This window comes from Cydia splendana, chromosome 9 (genome assembly GCF_910591565.1).
Source record: "Cydia splendana chromosome 9, ilCydSple1.2, whole genome shotgun sequence".
NCBI classification, from domain to species: domain Eukaryota; kingdom Metazoa; phylum Arthropoda; class Insecta; order Lepidoptera; family Tortricidae; genus Cydia; species Cydia splendana.
The window spans coordinates 14,091,374-14,118,459 of NC_085968.1; the positions used below are offsets into that span (position 1 = coordinate 14,091,374).

At 35.7% G+C, this 27,086-nt stretch overlaps 1 protein-coding gene across 1 annotated transcript in view; it reads left to right on the forward strand.

Moving 5' to 3' along the window:
- The window catches only part of LOC134793653 (very long chain fatty acid elongase 7), a 46,003-nt gene that overhangs the window by 11,171 nt on the left and 7,746 nt on the right, over positions 1–27,086 (forward strand). Inside the window, exons 2-6 of the mRNA XM_063765291.1 lie at positions 15,439–15,584; positions 16,497–16,604; positions 17,400–17,480; positions 21,419–21,475; positions 22,779–22,884. Coding sequence (XP_063621361.1) covers positions 15,444–15,584; positions 16,497–16,604; positions 17,400–17,480; positions 21,419–21,475; positions 22,779–22,884 — 493 coding nt within the window. The 5' untranslated portion in view covers positions 15,439–15,443. The remainder of the gene's footprint in view (positions 1–15,438; positions 15,585–16,496; positions 16,605–17,399; positions 17,481–21,418; positions 21,476–22,778; positions 22,885–27,086) is intronic.

Here is a 27,086-nt window from a genome sequence, read left to right on the forward strand (position 1 = left end):
AAATTACCCGATTTAAGTTTGCTAACACAACATGACTGATCATCACATCGTCAGCGTCACAAAACATACGAGTAAATTGACCTCCGCAGTAAATATACAGCAAGATTGATTGTTCTAGTAGGTATTCACAAAAACTGAATTGCTAAAATGGGAATCAAACCAAGTGAAGCGAGGTGGGTTGAATCCAAAATTGTACCCACTTTGGTATTCATCGTTGTTAATGGCGTAAGCGCCATCGACATTATTGAACTTGAAAACACCACATATATAGGTATCGTATTGTCTGAATACCCACAACACAAGCCTTCTTAAGTAGTCAATTTGTATAAGAATGTCCAATATTTATTTATTTATTTAGATATTACTAACGCCATCTGTTAGAGAAAGAAATAATTAACATTAGCACGAATGTTAATTCATCATTTTGCCAACAGGTGGCGCTAGTAGTAATACAAAGTGTTATTACTTTATTTTATTTTTTTAGGTTTATAAAATGATATTTTTATGTTTGATAACACATCTAGACATTAATTTAAATTACTATGTTAAATTTCAAACCTAACAGTGCAGTAGTTTTTCCGTAAAGTGTACCACAAGAATGCATAGTTCGTCGATTAGTGATAGGGCTCGCTTCGCTCGCCCTAACTAACATAGTAATTTCGTTTCTCAAAAGCTGTACTTTATACTTGTAGCTTGTGACTTATCACGAAATAATGAGGAGTCTCTATAAACTGCTAATATGCGTTTTTGGTAAAAATCGATTAATAAATAAATGAAGATATTGCATTTTTAAGATCTCAAACGTGTAAGTTTTGAATGCACTTCGTTAAAATCAGTAATATTATTTAAATTTAGCTTTTATTCTCAAAAAAAAAACAGTAAACTCATTCCTATGAAATTATTATAATTGGGAAAGAACCAGTAAATGACCAATAACATTGCCAATAACATAATAATTTTGTAACGAATTCACCCGTATTATTAAAAAAAAACTGACCCACCCTGAAGCTTGTAAACATTCATAGAGTGACTGACGAAACTGAGTTTGATTTTACACTTGTAATTGATAATTTTGAGAAACGCTTTTCATTACTACTTGTATTATTATACGCTTGTATATTCCGAAAACACAAGTCAGCCATTTTATTTTCCTCTTATTAAGATTATGATGCATAACAGTGACATTGACATTAAGATAACATTTATAATGGCCATTGCATTTCCTTTTTGCGTAGCAAACAAACCTATTTTCTAACTTTAGACAGCCGCCTTGTAGCACTTGTAGTAATCATTCCTACGAGAAACAGAATTAAAACACACTTGTACAATGAAATTTTAAATGTAAGCTTGTAGATTTGTGAACTTGTAACGTACGAGAAATAGGCCCCATGTCTACAATTTTTCAATTATTTATTTTAGATTTTTTTTTCCTGGAGTAGTCATGAGCAGGTCCATCTTCTGGTGCCAGCTTATCGTTGAATTTTGGGACACGTTGTATAACGTTTGGTTTTGCTTATCTGTAGAAAAATATAGAAGCCCTGTTCTTATATAATGCATACCGAGTAATATTTCAAGGGCAACATCTTGACCGACGCTGCGCCAACGCAAAACCGGACCAACGTAATAAAAAAAAAATGTTTTGCTGTTTGTTTTTTCTTTATTACAAAATGCGGATTAAATGACGAATACGGTTATAATGTACGGCTTTGTGTAAAATACTCTCTACAGAATGATGTTATAGAAACGTGATATCCTTAAGAAACGAACGATAGAACCGCGTTAATGATATCACCGTAGATTTTATTCCAATTAATGTTCAGTCATTGCTAATGGTTTTGCTATATAGAGGCTTCCCTTATTAGTAATGGTTGTTTCATTGACACTCTATAAGTAGGTAGGTACTTAATGTTGCTCAATCTTGCCGTGACGACGAGATATTATAATTACAGCGACAAAGGCTGCTCTTATTCAACATCAACAGGAAACAATTTGTTGTTACTAACAGTGGTAGTTTTTTTATAATCGGAAAGAATTTGAATCTGTTTACTTCTCCATTGTTTATGTTACTCGCTGCCGTACTCATTAATGTGTGCATAAATTTGGAACTTTCCAGTAAAGTCTAAAGCGGAATAAAAACAATTCGTTACGCCCTTCAGATGGCTTATTGTTGGAAAGACAACTTTTTGCAAATTAATTATTTTTCAAATTTAATTGACTTAATCGACCGTTTTCCGGCTCCTTGCCACACTAAGGGTTAAGCAATTATTTTCACATGCACTTAAAAATAGGTAACATTTTATATCCTTCCCGCTTACAATACGAAATGGAAGTATAATTCTGTGTGATACGATTATTGCAATGTGTCATATAACAGGGTAGTGTGGACACGGCCACGCTCAGGGCCGGCCGAGGCGTCAACGACGTCGTGTGTATGCGGTGCCCGCGCGCAGCCCGGCAATGCGCAATAAACGATTGATCCAGGCATAATCGAAGGTTCGAATCTCTACTCGATTTGCTATTGACGATTGACGATACACAGTGCATCTTGCTCGCACCTATAAGCGCGACGATGCTTTACGGGTCGTGTTAATAGGGGGCTGCCGAAAAACTGTTTTTTTTTATATATAGAATTATTACCCGTTATAATCAAGGGCAAATGCCATGAAAAAATTCACAAGTAAACTATTTTTTTAGCATTAGAAAAAAGGGTTACAAGGGGTTAAGATCAAAAGGTTAGGAAAGACATGTCAAATCACTTACCTTCTTTTTAATGCAAATAAAAACGGAGTAATAGACTATAATTGCAAGGCAAACTCCAACCAAAACCGTAGAAGATTAAAAGTTTTCATTTATGTTACCAAGCATACCATGGCAATATAATTTTAGTATAAAATAGCTAGTGATATCATAGCCGAGGGATTAATCAAGATGCAAATGCAAGCTGCAAATTTCCTGGCTTTTCGCCCCCTTGGATGTTTTTATTATTAGTACCTAGATAATAAATCAAGCTGAGATTATTATAATTCGAATACACCTCCAGTACACCAGGCACAGGAGGTAATTCTCGAATGAATATTTGCAAATTTTCATTACATTTGAATCGAATTATATCGTCACTACTTTGAAAAAAAAATCGTACTTATCTCACACTGCTACTCAAAGTTGAAAGGCAGTAACTCTGTATACATCACATATATACATAGATACCACAATTTTGTTTTGATTGACATAACAAGATACGAGTTTTTTTCAAAGTAGTGCCGATATAGTATATGCACTTTTTCGTTAATACTGAACTAAATGTGTGCGAACACGATGCACAGATAAAAGTATCGAATTAGATTAGGATAAAGACAACGCTGGCCCGATTTAATAGTATTCCATGTTTTTTTACAAAGTAGTCAGTTAAATGCCTCTGCGCACCGCATAGTCGGTTAGTAAGGTAACTAACACAATTGGCCTAATTACAGGAAACCCTATAGGTACATACTTGATTTATACATATTTTATTGGGACTTCTGATACTAACACTTTGAAATAAAACAAGTTCAGAAGTCAATCAATATAGTCCGGTAGCCGGCTGCAAGAAACCCCATCTGATAAAAAAAATAGAAAATACCTACTCTGTAGTTGACTTTTAGTAGCTTCAACTTGGTAATAAATTTTGCGCAAATGGAAAAAAAGTGGTACAAAAATTCATCAAAAATCTCATCGAAAAACAGAATGAAACTTATATGGTAGGATAGCTGCCCTTGAGGACAGTAAAAGTGGTCGGCCAAATCCTGTGTTGGCAGGTTCCTGCGTCCGAAGTTGTGATACCACGTGACAGCTACAATTTGTAACCTCATCGAAAATTAGAATTTAATAAATAACGGATTATAATAGCTAAATTAAACGTGTTGACGTATGTCTCGGTTTTACCACTTTTACCTTAGCCTGGAAGTATTTGCAGTCCGACCACATTTTTTTTATAAATTTGGTCGGACTGCTTATTTTTTTAAATCTTCAATAACAAGCGACAAAACTGCCAGATTGCCCTAATGACCTCTGCAAAAAAGTAGATATTTTCGAGCACCTCAATAATGTCCAATAGGACATTATTACAAATCTAACTAGGAATTAGGATAGATGGAGACAAATTTCCGGATGTCAGATCAGATCATTGCGGTTCTACACAATACAATGTATTTTTTATTGCTTACCAATAATAATACAGTGGAAACATAAAACTAAACAATACGATTGGTAGGATAAAGACGGTTTTATCTTTAACAAGCCATTTCTTCCAGACAACCTGAGTGGTGGAAATAAAGCAAGATGATCTAAATTGAGCACTAAATAGAAGATATATAAATTTATATAGGTATATAAATTTTAAAAGTTGGTAACTTAAAAAAATGCCATACATTTATTTAAATAAATAAATAGGTATGTATATATTACGTTTGTGTTTTCATAAAAAACTCGCATCGCAAGGATACCTACCGAGTGGGCAGTGCCTACTCATAAGTCATAATGTAGTTAAAACAGTCACGGTCAAAGTTGCACTAATATCATGATCCATTTATTTCCTTCCTCTTCCTCTTAGTTATTTAATAAGTCTGTAACGACGCGATTCGGGAAATGAATTAGAGATTCACTAGATATGAAATAGTAAAGATAATAATAAATAGTAAAAATAAATAGTAAAGATATCTGTATTTCTTTAGGGCAATATATATTTACTATTTCATATCTAGTGAATCTCTAATTCATTTCCCGAATCGCGCCGTATTAGGTATATTTAATCGACTTAATCGTAGATCTATGTAAATACATAGTAGGTAAATAGATGTGTAGAAGTAAAAATGGAAAGAGAGAGGTGTTTTTTGTGTAACCTTCCAACAGTCTAAGCGAATAATATAACATTTAACTTTCATAACAATTATAACACCTCTATGTAGAACCCTTTTTATGTGCAAATAAATGATTATGATTATTAATTGATCTACAATGATGACGTAAATGTTACAGAATATTTTAATAATTAAATAAATATACTTGTTTTGATTTGTTAACGATATCGCGTGTTTATTTTTAAACTTGTAGAATTTTTCCAAATATATTTACGTTACATTGAATCTATTTATGGAATCTTGTACATTGACTAGTTACGTTATACAAAGGCTTAATGTGATGCATTGATTATCTCGCAATAAAAATGTAAATGATCTTTAATCCAACAGGCCAAAGTCACTCTCGTATATACGACGTATGTACCTATACTTAAAGGTGCATTTAAACTGACTATATTTAATGTATGCCTGACAACCAAATGTAAATCTAACAATTACATAGAACAAGACCTCCAAAGTCGTTACCGTCATAGTATATTACATTACAGAATAGCCCCCGTCTAAAGCCGACCACCGACTAACAGTCGGCCGGACGATATCGGCCGGTCAGTTGTTCGGAACTGTCAATTTTTTGTTCTAACTGACAGGCCGATATCGTCCGGCGGCCTATTAGTCAGTGGTCGGCTTAAAAGCCCCTAAAACAATATTTACATACAATATAAATGTTTGTAGGTCAGTTACCTATAGAAAAAGTTTTAATCTTTTTTTTAGAGTAGACTTAGAGGTCTACAAAGAAAACAGCTTTTGAAATGCAACCCGCGTAAGCGAATGAAAATGGGGTTGAACAAAACTAATTAAATTTTCCTCTCATCTACTCTAAAGTTAGCTGGAAGAGATCCCTTATAGGGATAAGTTTGCTTTTGTACTTCTATTCCTGTAAATTGTATAAAAAGCGCTGTAAAAAAAGCGCTGGTGGCCTAGTGGTAAGAGCGTGCGACTTTCAATCCGGAGGTCGCGGGTTCAAACCCCGGCTCGTACCAATGAGTTTTTCGGAACTTATGTACGAAACATCATTTGATATTTGCCAGTCGCTTTTCGGTGAAGGAAAACATCGTGAGGAAACCGGACTAATCCCAATAAGGCCTAGTTTCCCCTTTGGGTTGGAAGGTCAGATGGCAGTCGCTTTCGTAAAAACTAGTGCCTACGTCAAATCATGGGATAAGTTGTCAAGCGGACCCCAGGCTCTCATGAGCCGTGGCAAAATGCCGGGATAACGCGAGGAAGAAGAAGAAGATTCCTGTAAATTGTATATATACTTGGTCAAGCAGCTCTTGTCAGTAGAAAAAGGCGGCAAATTTGAAAAATGTAGGCGCGAAGGTATATCGTCCCATAGAAAATTTGAATTTCGCGCCTTTTTTTACTGACAAGATTTGCTTGACTAGCTATATTTATACCTGTATTGTGTAGAGGTAGAGTCTGTGCGGAAAGAGAAGAGTCGTGGAGTGTAAGGGAGCCCATAATTATATTCTATGACCCCTCTTTCCGCACACATTCTACATCAAAGTGATTGATAACTACTATTTGCTACTACTACAACTACAACTACAAATTCACGGGCGGTAATTAGTTCACAATATCGGGGCAATTTACGAAACTTATGTTTTTTTCTCAGTTTTATCGGTCATGTACCTATTGATTTATTACACGGCCACGGCTGCTATTAGATACAGTAAACCTGTGTTTATGTTTTAACACTCGAAGTTTTTTATAAACACCTAAGCAAGTGCTCAATCGATGCCGCGATGCATATAAAAATGGACTTAAAATCAGTATTTTTCCACTAAACGAGAACAGCGGACGCTGTTTACTTGTCGGGGCTTTCGGACTCGAGAAGCTTCCTTGGTAAGCTCCTACTGATCACACTCTTATTACCTTCCCTTGTTAATAAAATAATCTACTTTTATCAGTCGTATCGTCAATGCGTTTTGACGAGTTCTAATTCTTCGGGAGTGTTAAATACAGTCAGCATTCAAAAAGTGTTAAAGAAAACCATTATGACAAACCTATTTTAATAATTATCTTAGTAATTATTTCGTTTTTATTGATGTTGTTGTATTTCTGTGCATAGTACAGTTTACAAATTTAGAGAAACGCAACAAAAGGTTTAATCATGGTTTAATTACTAATTTTGAAATTACTTTAGGTGCTGTAATCCAGTAATTAATAATTTATTATTTGATTTTGTCTATAACTACCTACTTACTAAGTTCTGGTCGAGGCTCTGGCACAAAATGTGCAATAGGTAACATAAAATTTTAACAGTTTCAAATTGTCACATTAAAAAGTTTATCGTTTGATTCCTAAAGGCGACGTTTACCCGCATTAATACCTATCTATTATAAATAAATAAATGAAATTAATAGGTACCTATGCAACTTCACTTTAGATAAAGTTCAGTATAGGCAAGCTTTCATATAAGACTAATAATTTTTGTACAGTTATATTATCTAGAAGCTCATCATCATCAGATCATCACCATCATCATATCAGCCCTTTATCGCCCACTGCTGAGCATAGGCCTCTCTTCTAGTACGCCACTTGTCCCTGTCCTGAACTAATCTCATCCAGAAGTGACCCGCAATTTTCCGGATGTCGTCCACCCTAGAAGCTACAGGTGTCTACTCGTAAATATTTTAGTAGTGTCAATTTTAAATGATAAGATAATTTTGAAATTTTCTGTTGATTGGGATCATTTATACTTAAAATATAAATATATAAATATATCTTATTTATTGGTTATTTAGGATATTATGACGTCAAAAAGTTCGTTGCTCCGAATCTCATTAAATATTTGCGACTCGACTCGAAAACCTGTTGGCGGCCGTAAGCTTCTGAGGTCAACCCGATTTGATAATCTTGTTTTTATTATTATCCGACTTGACCACATTAACCGCTTAGTTGACGTCAAAGCTTGAATGTACTTACTTACTTATGCAGAAATTTGCAAACAGATTTGACAGTGGAAACAACTTTTCTCTGGAGTAGATCCAGTTTTCTCTAGTGTAGTACATTCGAATTGTCCTAGATTCATGGTCACAGACATATGAGATGAGGCTACATTGATCGACAAAAAAAAGTATACCTAATACCTACCTACTACCCTTAGCTACTACTATACTTACCTACTATTAATGTTATTATTCCATTTTTTCTGCGTTAAAGTAATAATATTAATCAATTATACGAGTATATAAAAATAACTGAATTTCAAATTTTTATTTGAACACTCATTGTCAGTAACGAAGCGATAGCGTCTGAGAGTTATGTAAATAAAAAACAACGGGTTGCACTCCGGGAGTGCCGACAGAAGTGAAAACTCAATGACTAGTCCAAAATGTCTGCAGCACTATGTATATTGACCCATCCTCCTTTCTATTGAAAAACTTTAGTTCCGAAATTGCTGGCCAGTGAGCTTAAATTTGTAGCGTTAATTGTTTAAAATTCGAATAGAAATTGTTACCTTGCAGACCTCGCATCTAAATATATTTGGTCATGATATTTTGAGTTTTATTCACCAGTACTAGAGTTCACTTTTATTAGCGATTTCATCAAGATGTAGCTTTATTGAATTATATTGGAGTGATATAAAGTTAGAATGTAACTGTGAGATCCTCGTATTTCAGCCCGTACAAGATTAGAACATTGAGCTTTATTGCTTAATATAAAAGTCCAGTTTTAAATAATTGACCTGATTATGATACCTTATGACTAAAGTTCTTTGGTGAATAACATTGTCCGTCACACATGACGTCAGCGCGTTACGCGTTACGCTGTCTCGAGTTTATCATTTTTTCCCCACCTCAAAAAGTGCTCAGCGCCGCTAAAGAAGTTTTCGATTCAAAAATTAATATCTGTGAAACAGAAAATCTTATACTAAATAGGTACACTAAAAGTTAAATTTTGTCTCTTTCTAACAAGCAGAAATGTCAAAATGACGGATACCGATTATCGACAAGCGATTATCAACGGTTTCTTAGATTTGACAATAGGGTATTATACTTTATACTGTATCTAAAATAAATTATTTAACACCATGCATGAAATAAAACACCAGATAATTATTAGAAAAACACGGATAGGAGTTATTTTTAAACACAAGTTCTATTTAATAAATCGGATAGAAATATAAAAAGTAGGCGAGTTGACCGGCGTGACGTCACGATGTAACGTTTCATATAAATTCCATATTAGCAAATCCTTTTGACAGTTCTAAAAAAGTAACTGATTTGACTAGTAGTAGTTAATATTCATGTCATTATTCTAATCTATCTAATACCGATTACCGATGAAATTTGATATATGGAGATTTTCGGGGGTGAACGATCTAGCTAGGTCTTATCTCTGGGAAAATGCGCATTTTTGAGTTTTTATATGTTTTCCGAGCAAAGCTCGGTCTCCCAGATATTGTCAATTAAGCTTAGGTGTATATAATTGATAATATTATCAATTTTGTTACATGCTTTTATTAGTTTCACCTGTCCCGTTGTCTGTTGTTCTGTAATCAAATCATGCAAGTTAAATTTGATCCACTTCCCGGTTTCCGATTGAGCTGAAATTTTGCATGCATGTATATAAATCGGATGACAATGCAATATTATGGTACCATCGATCTGATCTGATGATGGAGACAGGAGGTGGCCATAGGAACCCTGTGATGAAACAACGCAACCTAATTGTGTTAGGGGTTTTTAGAATTGTCTCGATGAGTATTAGTTGTCTGTCGTAAGAAAAGTACAGTCAGTTATAAAAGCTTGTACTTACCAAAAATTAAATTTTTGCCAAAAACTTTTTCTATATATAACACATAACTGATAATACTATCTTAATTGACTATATTATTATGTACTGTTTTGTTAAAATACACGCAACATATCGGTATTCTGTATTTCTCTAAGATTCCCACGTTACAGGCTGAGCCTAGTGTGGGGATCACTGTACTGTCTTTCTTGGAATGCTAATTTCTTGAAATAAATATATTTTGAATTTTGTTTTTTTTTTTAATTTGATTAGAACCTTAAACAAAATGACTGACAAAAGGTATACGTTTAATATGTCCACATGTAGCATGTAGCATTAGCCTTGCTGGCTAGTGAGCGGGTTTAGATCCATAGATAACTGATTAATTATGATTGTCTTAGGAATTTTGCTATTTCATAAGTAGGTATCTGATTACAGAAGTTAACTTGTAAATGCCTGGAATAAAAATGTCGTAATTTCCGTTAAATAGTTTTTTCATCACGCTGGCTCGAAAAATATCTTATTTTTAGTTTATGTTTAATAATATTTATATAAATAATTTAATTTAATAACCCTTTAAGATACTTTTTATTAGAAGAACCAGGGTCCTGGTCTCCAGCAGAATAAGTGGAACAGATAGTAAACGCTAGTTTTGGGTAGAATCAATATATTTTCTATTCAAACATATTCAAACATTGACATTACTTTAGACGTAATATGTTTACAGTATATTGTGCCAGTCCAGTACATATGCAACCTCCAATACGCCCTCTTAAACTATTACGGACATACATAATTTACTTTTGTACTCGTCTGTACTCGGTACATAAAATAAAATTTATATGCTAAACTATCGTGACTGACTTTACACAAACATAGAAATCCGCCAACAAATTAAATCGCATAAAAAGCAAAAACTAGAAAATTATTCTATTACTTGACACAAAACATTTAAAAAACATATAACACATAATAATATCAAACACCTAACTACTCTAATCCGCCCTCTCAATAGGATAATTTGACAGGGATAAATCCTTCAAAAAACCTTTTAACTTCGGGCCAGAAACACTTTTAGTTAAAATGTCCGCTATCATTTTATCTGTTGACATATACCTTATTTCAACCTTATTAGCCAGTACACACTCACGGATAAAATGATACTTAATGTCAATGTGTTTTGTCCTATTATGCATCATTTTGTTGGCTGCAATTTTATGTGCCGACTGATTGTCGTTAAAAATGACTACAGGTTTACTCCCTCCAGTAGTCAAACTGTTCAGTAAACTACGCAAATATAATGCTTCCTTTGAAGCTTGGCTCAGCCCTACGTACTCTGCCTCTGTAGAGCTCAATGATACTGTCGCCTGTTTTTTGCTTTCCCAAGAAACAATATTGTAGCCTAACTTGAAAATGAACCCCGTGAAGGATTTGCGATCGAGCGCGCCACCCCAATCTGCGTCTACATAGCCACGTAAGTCTAAATCACCTGTTTTTCGAAAAGTGAGACACACGTTAGACGTACCTTTTAAATACCTTAGGACCCGTTTCGCGCACTTAAAGTGTATTTCATCATAACATGAATTAAATTGAGAAAGTACACTTACGGCGTGTGCAATGTCTGGTCGCGTATTACAGGCTAAATAATTTAGGCATCCTATCAAATTTTGGTATGGTAGGTGGCATTGGGAATCAGTCGACCTCTCTAATTTCATTCCTACTTCCATTGGAGTAGTTACCGGCTTAGCTTCTGTCATGTTAAAGTCCCTCAAGCAGTCCAAAATAAACTGTTCCTGATCGAGATGGATAAGTCCCTTCTCTCGTCTCAGTCTCATGCCTAAAACATGTCTAGCCGCGCCTAAGTCCTTCACTTTAAACTTGTCAAGCAAACCTGATTTTAATCTTTGCTTTTCCTGTTCACAATCGCCAAATATAAAAAGATCATCAACATAGATCACGACAATTAACTTCTTGTTACCTTTAAGCTGTTTTTGATACAAACACGGTTCTATTTTTGATTGTACAAAGCCTAAATTTAACATTTCACTGTCTAACTCTTTGAACCAAGCATTAGACGCTTGTTTCAAACCATACAGAGATCGCTGCAGCTTACATACCTTGGTTTCTTGACCTTTGGTGACTGCTCCTTTCGGCTGAAGCATGTAAATATCCTCTTTTATCTTCCCGTATAAAAATGCAGTCGTGACATCCCATTGGTCAATAAACCAATCGTATTCAGCAGCTAGCGAGAACAATAATCGTAGAGTAGAGCTTCTAACTACCGGAGAGTAGGTCTCCGTATAATCTACACCACATACCTGTGTGAACCCTTTCGCTACGAGTCTAGCCTTGTACTTCGTTACCTTGCCGTCGCTATCTTTTTTGATCTTGAACACCCATTTGCATTGGATTGGCTTCTTATCAGCTGGTAGATCCACTAACGTCCAGGTCTGGTTCTCCTTCAGTGACGTAAGTTCATCATCTATAGCTTTCTGCCATAATTCGCTGTCTGGTCTCGCCAATGCTTCCTCTATGGTGACAGGATCTCCATCAAGATTGCTCTCTTTGGCATACATAACATTGCAACCGTACCGATCAACTTGTCTGCGTTCTCTCTGAGGATACCTCCTATCTGATAGGCCAGGTATTATCACTTCGCCATTGGTGACCACCTCATCAGGTACGTGCTCATGCTCAGGTATTTCAGGTTCAGGTCCTTCTATGTTCTCGTCTACAGCGTCAAGAAACTCATTCTCGTGCACTTCCGATACTTCAGGAACACCCGTGGATCCATTTGATAAACAGGGCTGACTATCAGAGTCCGTATCGAGGTTAATGACGACTTCTGACGACTTATTGACGTTCTCTTTTTGTAGAAACACATTTTCTAAAAATTTTACGTCTCTCGCAGTTGTCACTTCACCCGTCTTTGGATTCATCAGACGATAACCTTTCTGATTGTCTGGATATCCTATGAAAATCATTGGTTCTGTCTTCATATCCAATTTACGTCTCTTTTGTTTTGGTATAAGTCGATAAGCCAAACAACTTCTTCAAATAAACAACAGTATTAACAGCCTCCGCCCAATATTTTTTGCTCAAGTTCGATTCTGACAGTAGTGTTCTTGCTTTTTCGATGATCGTACGATTGGCTCTCTCGACAACAGAATTCTGCTCAGGCGTGTAGGGTACAGTCGTCTGGTGTTTTATTCCTGCAGACTTTAAAAAAGCATTAAATATTGCATTACAGTACTCTCCACCTCCATCCGATCTTAAAATTTTAATCGATTTGCTCGTCTCATTCTCTACTTCCGCCTTATATTCACGGAACTTATCGAAAGTTTGACTTTTATTTTTCAAAAAATAAACATGAGTCTTTCGAGTATAATCGTCGATAAACAGCAGAACATACCTCGAACCTCCGAACGACGGCTCTTCCATGGGTCCACATAAATCAGTATGAACGATTTGCAGAACATCCGTGGCTCTCGTACCTTTGTTTTTAAAGGGACTCTTGCACGTCTTTCCTTCAATGCAGGGAATACATGGTTCGCACAAATCTGTGCTCTTAAATTGCATACCGGTCACGATGTTTTTCATTTTCAACATATAATTTCGGGATAAATGGGCCAAGCGCTTATGCCAAACGTTATAAATGTTTTCATTTTGTTTTGACAGTGTCAAATAAACGACGTTGTTTTTCTTTTCTGTCAACTCGTAAATGCCATCGACTTCTTTACAACTTGCAATAGTTCGGTTCTTCTTTTGAATTACGCAACCTTTTTCATCGAATATAACTTTACATTTCTTCTTGGTTAAGTCACTTACCGAAATTAAATTCATGGACAAATCGGGAACATGCATAACGTTTTCTAAGTTTAATTTTTCGTTCTCGCTGACTTGGGACTCAGCATTCCCTCGTCCTTTTACTGGTAATTTCTCACCGTTTGCTACCGATATTTTCATGCTGCCTCTTTCAGGTTTATAAGACAACAACTTACTCTTGTCGTGGGTAAGGTGGTTAGAGCATCCACTGTCAAGATACCACTTATCTTTGTCAATCGCCTCCTTAGTGTTCAGGCAGACATTCGCGGTCTTGGTACGCTCCTTGCATTCGGACGCCTTATGTCCTTCCTGGTGGCACCTGTAGCACTTATAAACAAACTTCTGCTTACGATCGTTAGGTTTAGGTGTAGATCTGACATCGTTTCGTGCTTTACGTGTCAGTAACGCTTGCTCGTAGTCCGTGTTCAACTTGCTTTGACGACTTCCTTCTTGCAACAATTTCGTCTTAATTTGCTCTAACGTTATTGGTTGGCCACTATTATCTACAGCCATTATGAGGGGGCTGTACTCCGCCGTCAAACCAACGAGCAAAATCGATATCAACCAATTTTCTTGGATTTTTGCGTCAATATCATCCAATTGCTGTGCAAGGTACGTCACTTTGGATATGTAGCTCTCCATAGAATTGAAATTCTCCATCTTACAGTTAAAGAGCTCTCGCTGTATGTGGATACGTCTGCCCCAACCTTTATCTTCATAGGCGTTCTTCAGGTTGTTCCAGGATTCTTTGGCAGTCTTCGCATTGTAGACGTGGGTAAAGCACTCTGGCTCCAACAACAGGCAAATAGTTGTTCGTGCTTTCCTGTCTATGTCAGCATTTACTACATCTTTCGATATTACCTCCCACCAGTTTTTATTTTCAAGGTAATTACGTACCAGGAACGGCAGGAACTTCCAGTTAGGGTAGTCCGACGATCCCTTCAGCTTTTTTATACCACATATGCCGTTTTCTTTGTCTTCAGACATTATTTACATTTACGCAAGTTTCACTACTACTCAAATATTTCTACCACTCTTTTATAAACTAGCACTATCAGTGCGTGAGGCACATGACCTATTAGAAGAACCAGGGTCCTGGTCTCCAGCAGAATAAGTGGAACAGATAGTAAACGCTAGTTTTGGGTAGAATCAATATATTTTCTATTCAAACATATTCAAACATTGACATTACTTTAGACGTAATATGTTTACAGTATATTGTGCCAGTCCAGTACATATGCAACCTCCAATACTTTTACACAGTTTTCAATCGTGGCTGAATGCTTTATGCCTTATAGGATAGGTTATGCCTTCGATGCCTACCAAAAAATGATAATATGGTGGACGAATGCTTGAAATGTCACCGTATTTAAAAATATTATCGCTTAAAATTTAGTTTTTACTTCGCGCCGTGATGTACGTGTGATGAAAAACATTGTATGTAACTCCGGGGGTAAGAATATTGCAAACTCGGGTCTTTAATTCACTCCAGCCTGCGGCTGTCGCGAATTAACACCGTTTCCAATATTCCACTTACTCCCCTCGTTGCACAATGTACAATGAAATGAAAAATTGAGAGTAATTTGTTTGTTGAATGGTGACTGCCTCGTGTACGGTGGGTAGTATGAGAATAATTCGTATTTAAAAAAAAAGAGATTCTCATACGAACCGGAAATTTTCCCATATTTTTTTTCTTATTTTTTCTTATAGGGCAATTTACATTTGCAGATTGACTGCAATTTAAATTAAGACAAATTGATAAATATTGTGTTTATACTTAAGAAACCATCTGTTATCAGTCCACTCACTACGTAGGTTCATGAGTACAAGGGCACAACACAGAATTTGGTCGAATGAACGTTAAATACCTAAGCCTAATCTGAGAGCCAGTTTGTCTTGACATTCGGCCTGGCTAGCCGCTAGTTACTTTACCCGATCTGCCCGACTGTCGTAAATTTAAATAAGTTTCTGTTTGTTGCAGTGAAAATGGAGACGTTGAATAGGCTAGTGGCGGGTTACCATGACCTGATGGACAACAAAAGTGACCCGAGGGTCAAAGACTGGCCCCTGATGTCGTCCCCTCTGCCTACGCTGGCGATATGTCTCACATATGTATTCGTAGTCAAAGTAAGTACCTAAGACATTTTAATGCATAAAAAACGCTGTAGCTTGGGTAGTTCTATTTATAAAGGTTGATAAGTTACGATTTTAATGACATAATTATCTAGGTGAATCAACTTTCACTCGTTGCCATGGTTACGATTGTATTTTTTATGATTTATTTAGGTTAAATTCAAATAATCTTACTTTTGAAAAATTATAAAAATAGAAATAAAAATGTTTTTCTACTTCAAAACTTATAAATCACATGTACAAATAGTGTGACACCAGATACTTAAAAAAATTCTGAATAATAAATCCTTTTTTTTTTTGGATTTCATACAACTTTGAAAAATTTCAAAGTGGTTGAGCACCCCCTTGTAGTTGAGATAAAATTACGAAACTTGGTGTATTTTATCAGCATAATAAGTGTAACAAAATAAGGGGGTGCCCCGTAGGAAAATAAAAAAAAATGATTTTTGAACCACCCTACCATGGATACATACCTTACAAACTATTACAATACATTATATACAATAAAAATCTCATACTTGATATACATTTTCAGAAAAAGTTCATTCTTCTTGTATGAAAAAGTTCTTATTCCGAATTTGGGCTCTATTTTTATACAAAAGCCGGCCAACGTCGCATAATGAAGGATTTCCTACTTTCATGGGTATTTTACGAAAAAATAGCACAGAAAAAAATATTTTTTTCTTATAGTTTTAAATATTCCTCACACTTATTTGGATTAAATACCCCGTATGTACATACTTACTCTAACCTAGGATGTTTATTCATTATTATACCTATTTATGTAATACATATCTAAGCTGATAAGTGATTACGTTAGGACCGGACTCAACAACTTAATTCTCGATAAAAAAAGAACTATTCAGCGATTGATGTAATCTTTTATACAGTTTTATTTCTTTACAGGTAGCGGGGCCAAAATTTATGGAAAACAGAAAACCGTATGAACTCAAACAAGTGCTTATATGGTACAATTTATTTCAAGTGCTCTTCAGTATCTGGTTATTTAATGAGGTAATTATTTTTATACTTATAATGTGGTTGTTATTCGCCGCACTGACCTTAAGTATACTTAGGTACCTACGTTGCATGTCCGATGCTGCTTAGAACGCAGATATAGGTACATAGAGTCTGCGCGGAAAGAGAAGAGTCGTAGAATGTATTGGATACCATACATTTCACGACTCTTCTCTTTCCGCACAGACTCTAGACGATATTATGTAATTAAAGGATTAATATTATTTCGTTAATTCGCCTTGATGAAATTAAAATATTTAATGGGCACGGGCAGTAGGTAATATATACTAATGCCTAAGAATAAGTCTAAGAAAAATCGTGATCCCGAGTGTGATAGTCTAAGTAGTAGGCGCCGGTGCACGGCGCCATGTTTTGTGGTACCGAATCGACATAAAAGTCGTCAAACTTACTTTTTTATACTTTACTCATCTTATTTCGTTGTAATTCTACATGTAAGATGTATTGATATTTGAGCATTTACTTACCTACTTATACAATGAAATCAATGAATCTTTGCATAAACTATTGCCGCTGTTTGCGGTGCGAGTTCAGCGGCACCTGTCAACTTTGCTATTGAAATTATGACTACGATATATGTTTTTCAAATGATTTAAGTGAATGATATATTGGGGTTTTGTTTACAATTTTAACCACATATTTCGTACCAATACGTTTAAATTTATTTTGCACCTAGATCTTAACATAAGATTGTATGTCAAGTTACATGAAGTCAAGTCTATTGTGAGTAGGTACTTATATGTGATTAATAGTTGCATATTTTTCCCGTGACAGAGCATAGCCAGTGGATGGTTCACGACGCATAGTTTCCGATGCCAGCCTGTAGACTACTCACGGTCACCAATGGCAATGAGGGTAAGCATTACCTATATTTTTTTATTTAATACTTAATGAGGTCAATTGAAATCGTAGGTATGTAAAGCCTGACCAGTAATATATGATTATTATCAAGAGAGCGCTGTTATTCTCATGTAGGGTGACAGTTCGGTTTAGTATGAAAAAAATAGTTCCAATGAAATTCGACAGCAGGGCGCGTGATCATATAGATATTCCTGGTCAGGCTTTACCTAGTTCTTTTTCTGCATGTGTAAATTAATTCAGGTTAGTATCAGCCTAGGCCCAAACTTAGAGTTTTTAGTCATATAAACTCTCATTGTCATGTTTATTAGCAGACGCTTTGATTGACGACAATGACAACAGTTATGAATTGAATATATATGAAGCTAAGAACATCTACTTACCGTTTAGCTGATAGCTTAGCGTCATAAATACCTATAAGTGTCAATTAATCAATAAGTTCATAACTGTCAAAACTCTATTGTTATGTACGTGGACATAAGAGTATGAAAATAAAAAAAAGGTTTCAGTTAGAGTAAGATGGCTATAGTAGGCTACGTTAAAGTGAATCGAGAGCAAAACGACAGGTTGTTAGCCTTCAAGTTTGTATGCGTTATTGACATGAACAATGATCAAGAACCCGGCTAATGTATGCGCCTGCATAACATCACCAGTAAATTTGATGAAGTTTAAAATATAACCGGAAAACCAACGCGAACCATGTTCGAAGTGTTGCCTTTCTGTCGCACTTGTAAATTCGTTCGTAAGTGTGACAGGGAGGCAACACGTCGAACTTGGTTCGCGGTAAGCTCTCAGGAACCCAGCTAATGTATGCGCCTGCATAACATCACCAGTAAATTTGATGAAGTTTATAATGTAACCGGAAAACTCAATAGAATCGCCACAGACAGAGTAAGCGTGAATCTATATATTGTTGGTGAGCTGTCGGTAATACGGAAACAGTAATAAGCCCTTGAAGATTGTGAATGGGTAATAGCAGTGTTTAACATTTTGCACGATTTATTTGCAAAAAACATTGTGCTTACTAATAATTTCTTTGTAGCTTTATTTGACGTTCATAAGCGCATTGTAATATGCCTACTTGAATAATAAACTAATATTTATCTTTATCTTCTGAAATTCCGTTGTTCACTGGGATTAAGGACACACTTATCCATATAGAGTACCTACTGTTAGCTTCTGCCCGTGACTGCATCTGCGTGGGATAATGATGATGATTGATAAAAACTAAATTTCATCTAGATCGGTTCCGTGGTTTAAACGTGAAGAGGTAACAGAAAGACAGATGGGGCTACTAAATCGCATTTATAATGCTATTATACAGGGTGGAAAGGCACGACGATCCTTCCCGGAAGTATTAGGTCGTTTAAGTGATACAGAGACTATTGGTAATGGTAAGAATCGTTAATTGAGTAAAAAATAAAAATTGCAAAAATACTACTTTTTAACTGTGGTGATAACCCTATAGCATGTGCACATGACGGCTAGATTAACTTAAGGATCTCCGTCGGGAAAGCTCGGGACTTTACACTTTTTTCCGATCGTTGACAGTATCGCAATGATGTATGAATGACGCATAAATGTCAAATAAATCAAATGCGTGCAAAAATATTACAAACAATTTTATTACTTTCTTAGATAATTACTTTTTTCCAATATTTAATACTATCTTCTTTTCACATACGGTGTTCAAATGTACCTCCGTGTATTACAACGCCGCCGCAGCCCGTACCCGAGTATGTCGATGCACATGCGATATAGTGTATGCTCTTCGTCATTTATCCTCCGCAGAAAGCACCAATTAGCCTTTGTCTCATTTCGTCCGCAGTTTCACATTCCGTTTGGTTTGGTACACCATATCTTTTACACAGCCCCACAAATTTAAATAGCCACGAGCATCTAACATTTTTATTTGAAGAATATGACATTCAATAAGTATAGTTCAATGAAAATTTAATTTCAAACATCAGACGTCTTGTCTATTTCCTACCACGCAAGAAGGTTTGTTAGTTTGGTATTGAAGAAGTATTTATTCTTGATTTATTCTTAGTATTTCATTTTTGCAAGTTCATTTGGTGCAACTAACACAACCTACATGTAATTTTTTATTATTTTAAATAGTTTCCAATTATTCGAAAATAATTTTGTGAAACGTGTTAAGAAACTAAAACCTTTTTATCAGTCAAGGAAACCAGAGATATTTATAAGACGATTGCGTACTTTTGAGTGGTTGTCAATGTCACCATTTGAACTGTCGTTGTAAACAATGTTGTGGTTAGTATTATTAATATTAAGGAATAACATAACTATTTCATTCAAGTATTGAACAAGTGGAACCACTAAGAAAGCGAAAATCCTGCAATGATTCTTACCGTGCTGTAAGCAGACCTAAAAATGGTTAGATGGCAACAAATTAGCATAATTTCCTGTCGAATACTGATTGTTTACAAGTAAGTTCATTGACCCTGTCACCTGTTAGGGTTAGAACAAAGTAGTTTTTTGCGTGGATGTTTAAAAGGTCATAATTTAGAAACGGTTGCCCATATTAACATAGTTTCTATGGAGAAAATATAGAGCTTAGGCTAAACTATCTCCCATTTCCGGAAAGGATCGTCGTGCCTTTCCACCCTGTATACTCTGCTCGCGACTTCGTCTGCGTGGAACGATGTTGATGATAATTGATAAAAACTACCCTATGTCCTTACTCGGGGTCCAAACTATCTACACGGTGCCCAAAAAATAAGTGCATTCCCGTTGCCATCAGGGAGGTTTTGGGATTATACTTCAGCAACTTTTACAATGGGACCAACCCCGAAATCGCGAAAAAAAATTTACCGTGCCATAGAAAATGGAGCAGCCAAAATGTATGAAACAGCCAAATTTTTTTTTCGCGATTTCGGGTTTGGTCCCATAGTAAAAGTTGCTCAGTATAATCCCAAAACCTGCCTGGCAAAGAGAATGCACTTATTTTTTGGCCTTCCTGTATAAGTATACCAAATTTTGTCCAAATCGGTTCAGCGGTTTAAGCGTGAAGAGGTAAGAGGCAGACACTTTCGTATTTATAATATTAGTATGGATTAGTGGGGAAGAAGGGATTAGACAAACGGATCGAATGGCAGTAATAACACGTCAAATTGTAAGCATTCAGTAAATTAGTGTAAGTCATTCCGTTTAACTCGTGATCGTTTCACACTTCTCCAATAGAGTAGTTAGACAAACGAAAACTAATGACACGCAAATTGCCAATTTACATACACTGTCATGTTATTAGCGTCAAAGCCGGACATAACTACATAATATGGCATTTACTCGGAAAGTGTAAGAGAAGACGCTACACGACAGTTACGTACTTTTAATTAACACTTTTGGGCTGTGGGAATTTTTATTTGCTTAGAGTAACGTAGGTGTGTAGTTTGTAGAACCGATTTGAGGTGACCTTCTGCCGCTAATGTAGCTAGTAATGCTCTGGGGAAATTAAAAAATTGTATGGGAGATCGATACTGCCGGACACAGAACAAAGCCGGATATATTGGTATCTTTGTACGTACCTATCGCAAAGGATCCAGCCCACAAAACTCTGTTAATACAGTTTTAATTTTCTATTAGTAAAATAAGTCATTAGGTAATTGTAATGCCTATTTGAATTTTTGTTTTACTTACCTGTATCGTTTCCGTATTAAATGCCTCAATAAAATCCTAGTGCTTACTTTAGTTCTGATTCTTCGTTTTTTATTTGACAATTTGATCTTTGACCTATCAAATTGTCAAATAAAAAACGAAGAATAGGTTGTGATATTTGATACAATCTTAATTTCCTCATGTTTACCTACATTTGGTCATTGGGAAGCTTTTTATGGGTTGATTGTACAAGCGATATAGTTATGTTTGTTAAATACAATAGATAAATGTTATATTTTTGCAATGGTTATTTACAGACGGCGTCCGGATGTTGGTGGTACTACTTTTCAAAATTCACGGAGTTTTTCGATACTGTAAGTATTCTTCTAATTTTAATACATAACTATTATAAGTTGTAATATAGAACATTGTCTTGGACATTAAATACGTTATTTAAATAGGCAAGCAATACATACATACGTTATAGAAACTGAAACATTATATAGGTACCTATATGTATACGAAAGAAAGTTACTAAGGCCCAACGGGCCAGGGCCGGAACCAACGTCTTCTTTCGCAACCTCGGCCTGCTCGGGCTGCCAGTTGGCAGCGGTGATTTTTTTCTTTCGGATATAGAATTGAATCTATATCCATTTATAATTAACAAATTCGTGTTTACTAACAATAACACAAACCAAATATTTAATAAATTATTCATTAGGGAATAAATTAATCTATACGTAATTTTATACCTTTAAACGAGCAGTTCTTGTATATTTATTTATATATATTTCGGCGATCTCGGACACGGCTCTAACGATTTCGATGAAATTTGCTTTATGGGGGTTTTCGGGGGCTCGATCTAGCTAGGTCTTGTCTCAGAGAAAACGCGCATTTTTGAGTTTTTATGTTTTCCGAGCAAAGCTCGGTCTCCCTGATATTTATATTAATAGGCGAGTATGTACTTATTTGAAGGATTTGGAAACAAATGAGGAAATTTATATATGTACTAGCGCATTTTTTAAATAGTTTTTATAGACTTGTAAAAGTTATAAATGAACACTGCCAAGGTGCACCAATACAGCACCAAGGCAACTTGTTGGCGATTATGTTTATTTCCGCAACTTATATGGTCACATCGCAGCATTTGCATAAGTAATATTAAGTCTATGAGTCCGATCTACTATTTGTTGGATTTCTTTACGTATGCTTCGCCTAGCCTCGCTTCTTCGAATCGTAGTCGTAAATGAGATTGGTTTTCGAATATGTATTTGAGTTTTATTCACGGGAATATTATATACTACATTTTTTGAACTCTTTCTTACTTTGAACTAATTCTATCAGTTCACATTTAACTTCAGCGCGCCAATATATATTTTATATCACATATAACAGAATTATAAGGTACATATTATTGAATTTCAGATTGAATACTGCGTTTCTTTGCAACATGACAAAGAAGTTCAATTAAAATACCTTTCTCATATAAAAGTCCCAAATTCGAAACACGCGCAACAGTCACGTCTCGGCCCTTTACAAATAAATTAAGAATGTAAATTACACGTTATTTATAGAATAACCAGAATGCCTCATCTCATTCTTGACCGCTGACCGGTTTCATGCCAAGATATTTTTAGACGGATGGAGTCCATAATTTGCACTCGACGCTTGTTACAGATTTTCTTCGTGATGCGAAAGAAGTTTGACCATGTATCCAAGTTACACGTGATCCACCACGGCATCATGCCGATGTCCGTGTGGTTCGGAGTCAAGTTCACACCAGGTATGTCACAAACATTTTCAATTTTAAAACTATAAAATAAAACACAAGTTTAACCATTTACCAGGCTGACAGTTCAAAAATGACAATCGAATGTCAGTCTTACTCATCGAAAATAGAACATATGTTTGAAGTGCCGTATGTGGGAAATATATACCCGTTAGCCTGGTAAAGGGTTAATAAAGCTATCGCTTGACGCATTTTAGCCTATAGGGCTGTGTGTAATGTAAAAAATATGTTTTAATTTATTTATATTGTCGACATTTATTACTGATTTAGTCTACCTAAATAATAGGTCTTCTTTGTTGGAGAAAGTGAAGAGGCGTTAATGACCGGATCATGATAAATTAAGTACAATAAAGTACAGAAGGCCAAAGTTACAATTTTATTCCTCGAAAGGTACTTTTTATACCTGAGTACGTTGTCTAAGAGACTGAATATGTTGTATGATAGAGATATAGTAAGTTAGAACGTGTAAAAATATAGTACATAATTTTAAATATCTTTACGACTATTTTGAAAGCTAAAATCTACATTTGAGTACGAAATTCGAGCACGTGCACAATCTTTAACCACAATCTAAATCACTTTACTCGTAGTATTAAATTCCTTTAAAAATTCCAATAAGTCTAATTTGGAAATTTTTCATTAATGGACATGATCATATTTAAACGATCATTCTCCTTTACCTCTAACGACTGTCAGTCTATAGAGCTGCAGATGTGTTATAGATTTAAATAAAGGTCATTAATGTCATTATGCTGATAATTGTGCGGTCAGTTCAGATATACATAAACGACACTTGGGTTCTAATTTGTATTTAATTAAACTTTTTGTATAAAGGCAATATTGATAAGACTAAAGGGGCCCACTGATTAACAGTCCGCCGGCCGGTATCGGCCTGTCAGTTGTTCGGATCTGTCAAAATTTTGTTCTAACTGACAGGCCGATACCGTCCGGCGGACTGTTAATCAGTGGGCCCCTTAAATAAGTTTGTAGTTGTACGCCCTGAAAATAAAAATAGCCTTCTTTTAATGTTAAGAAAAAATTATGATATTGACATTGATACGATAATATGATATTGATTCGATAATATTGATCGTACTGACATAATACATAATAATTATTTTATGGTTAAAAGGTCCGATAATGAGACAGACTGTATGAAACGAAATGACGTCATGTCAAACGTATGAAAATATAATTCATAGTGCACCGTACCGTAAACCCCTCTAATGAAGGCTAGTCGTATGCTAGTGATACGTGTCGGCTTACCAGGCAACCTTGGCTAGTTACCTAATTATTAACGGTTATATTAAGTTCAGAAGTACTCATATATTTTTAGGGTTCCGTACCTCATAAGGAAAATACGGAACCCTTATAGGAGTACTCGTGTGTATGGCTGTCCGTCTGTCACAGCCTAATTTTCTCCGAAATTACTGAACCAATTAAGTTGAAACCCGAAGACGGACATGTAACGTAAATAAAGAAATTTTAAATATAACATAGAGGCCACTATTGGGGGTAAATGAGACAATTAAAAACAAAGTTTTGCAAACTATATCGTGTTATACCTATATAAAATGAAAGAATTGAATGAATCTCAAATATATATTTTTTTATAATTTTAAGATAGTTTAGGTAATTTAAGAAAATAGACAAAAAATGACCATTCCCTCCCCTTTATCTCCGAAACTACTAGGGTCTACAATTTTGAAAAAAAAAAATACATGAAATAGGTCTTTGTCTATTATATAGATCACAGGAAAACCTATAGATGGTCAAGCAAATCTTGTCAGTAGAAAAAGGCGCGAAATTTAAATTTTCTATGAGACGATACCCCTTCGCGCCTACATTATTCAAATTTGCCGCCTTTTTCTACTGACAAGATCTGCTTGACCAAGTATATTAGAAATGTGCAGTCAAGCGTGAGTCGGACTTAATTACTTAGTTTTTGATCCGACCCTTACGGGTTTTATTTAAAGACATTTCACTCTCGTTTCACATCAAAAAATACATTTTTGAAAATTGTGTAATGTACGGAACCCTTGGAACGCGAGTCCGACTCGCACTTGGTCAGTTTTTTTAATAAACACTTCATTTGTTGATTGCATGTCATTGACGTCCTTTTGATAAGAAATTAGAATATTTGAGAAACTTTACCGACAGTCATAATCATAATGTCTGCAAAAACGTCAATCTGTTCGAAGGTCTTGGACTCCTTGGAGCCTCACAAATTACGATGTTTGTAGAACGCGGTCGAGGCCCGAACGGATTTTTCTCGAACAAGTATTTTTGGAAACTTACGTATGTAGGTAGTTTAATTTTGGCATAAGCGCAAATTGCGCAATTACTTGCGAACTTAATAATAAGTATAAATAGTTGGAACTTTACAATCATATGCCCATCCAAATTAATATCCCATATAGCGACACAAAAAGCGGAAAAGATACCTAATGAATTAAACGAATGAATGCATACTGATATGTTAAGATAAATAAATTATTTTTGGCCACACCAGCTCGGAAAGGCTTACTTTGCACTTCAAAAACTGATAAGAAAGTTGCATTTTTTCCATATGTGAGGCAAAGTCATATTATGAAAATTTTGAGTTGTTTGCTCATGTTGACTGATAGAATTAACTTTTAAATGATTGTTTTGGATGATAAATATTTAACAACATTCATTTGGATTTGATTTGATTTCATTTTGTTTGATGTTTTTAGTTGGTATTTTCCTTGCGTCGGTGTGGTGAAAAATTTTGTATTTCACTCGGTGGCAAAATTTGTTTAACCCTCGTGCCTTGAAACCCTCGCAACGCTCAAGCTTCCACTACTCGAACCACTCGCTACGCTCGTGGTTCAATGTTGGAATCCTTCGTTTACTCGGGTACTATCAATATTAGCACGAGCGGTTAAACAACAATTTTGCCCCCTTGTAAAACAAATAACTATTAGGTCTTTATGAGTAATAGGAGCAGGTTGTAGGCTACAGGGCTATCTTGGTCTGACTCTACATTGCTAACTACAGTAACTACAGAGTAGTTAACATGAATTCAGTGGATCGCCCAAATACCGCAATGTCGACCAAATAATGCAACTTCTAACATTCAATCTTGTAGCTCAGTTCAACTTGCTATCGGTACGAGAAAAGAACACTAAAAATTCCGCTGTCATTAGTGTTGACATGACGTTGTAAGACTGTGCACTGTGCGTGACTCTGGTGCTAATACTTATAGTATACAGGGGCCTATTTCACGAGCGGTATTAGTCTAATATTATTAGTGTGTTGCCATGGTAACGTATGGGTTACTTGACAGTTCGTGGACTAATAATATTAGTCTAATAGGTACCTACCGTTCGAGAAATGAGCCCCAGTTGTAGTGCATTTATACCATCGTATTTTCAAGGAAAATCACGAACGTGTTATGCTACATATTTCAGTCAGTCTCAGTACAAAAAGTCCTGGGGCCCGATTATTGAATTTCGACCACTCGATTTCGTGTATTTCGTTCAATAATATCTCCACAACTAGGCATTTAAATTCTACTAATAGAATTGAAAACGAGTGGTCAATACCACTCGATTCCCAATTTCTATCGCTCCTATTTCAAATATTAGTATTTCTCCGTTTTCCACCGATTTGCGAGTGCCGAAATCGAGCGTTCGGAATTCAAAAATCGGCCCCCTGTGGTTGACTGAAGTAACATGAAAAATACGAACGTTTCCGAGAAAATACGATGGCAAAGGATTATGCAGTACATCTGTATTTATGTCAATATTTACCCCCTATAATATAAGCTTTAGAACAGGATTAATTGTTTTAAATATCTGTAGATATGCCGATAATATTGCCGGATAAATAGTAAATTTCATTTCACAAGAATATTCCCCCCTATGGGAGGGATTCCCTAGGACTAAGTATTATGTTGGTACACACACACACACACAGAGAGCTCGACGTTAAGCGTGACGAGCTAAAGGCCAGACCACCTGTGGCCATCACGCACAATTACGTCGGAGGGGTGCTGACCTGCAGCGAATGTGGCCGCACATTTGCTGCAAAGATTGGCTACGTCAGTCACCTGAGAGCGCACCAGCGACGCTCTCAGCTGTATCAAAGCAGTCGCTGTAGCCGAAAACGGCTAGGAGAGGATGATGATGATGATGATGATGTTGGTAAAACGCCATGGAGTTAAAGCAAAG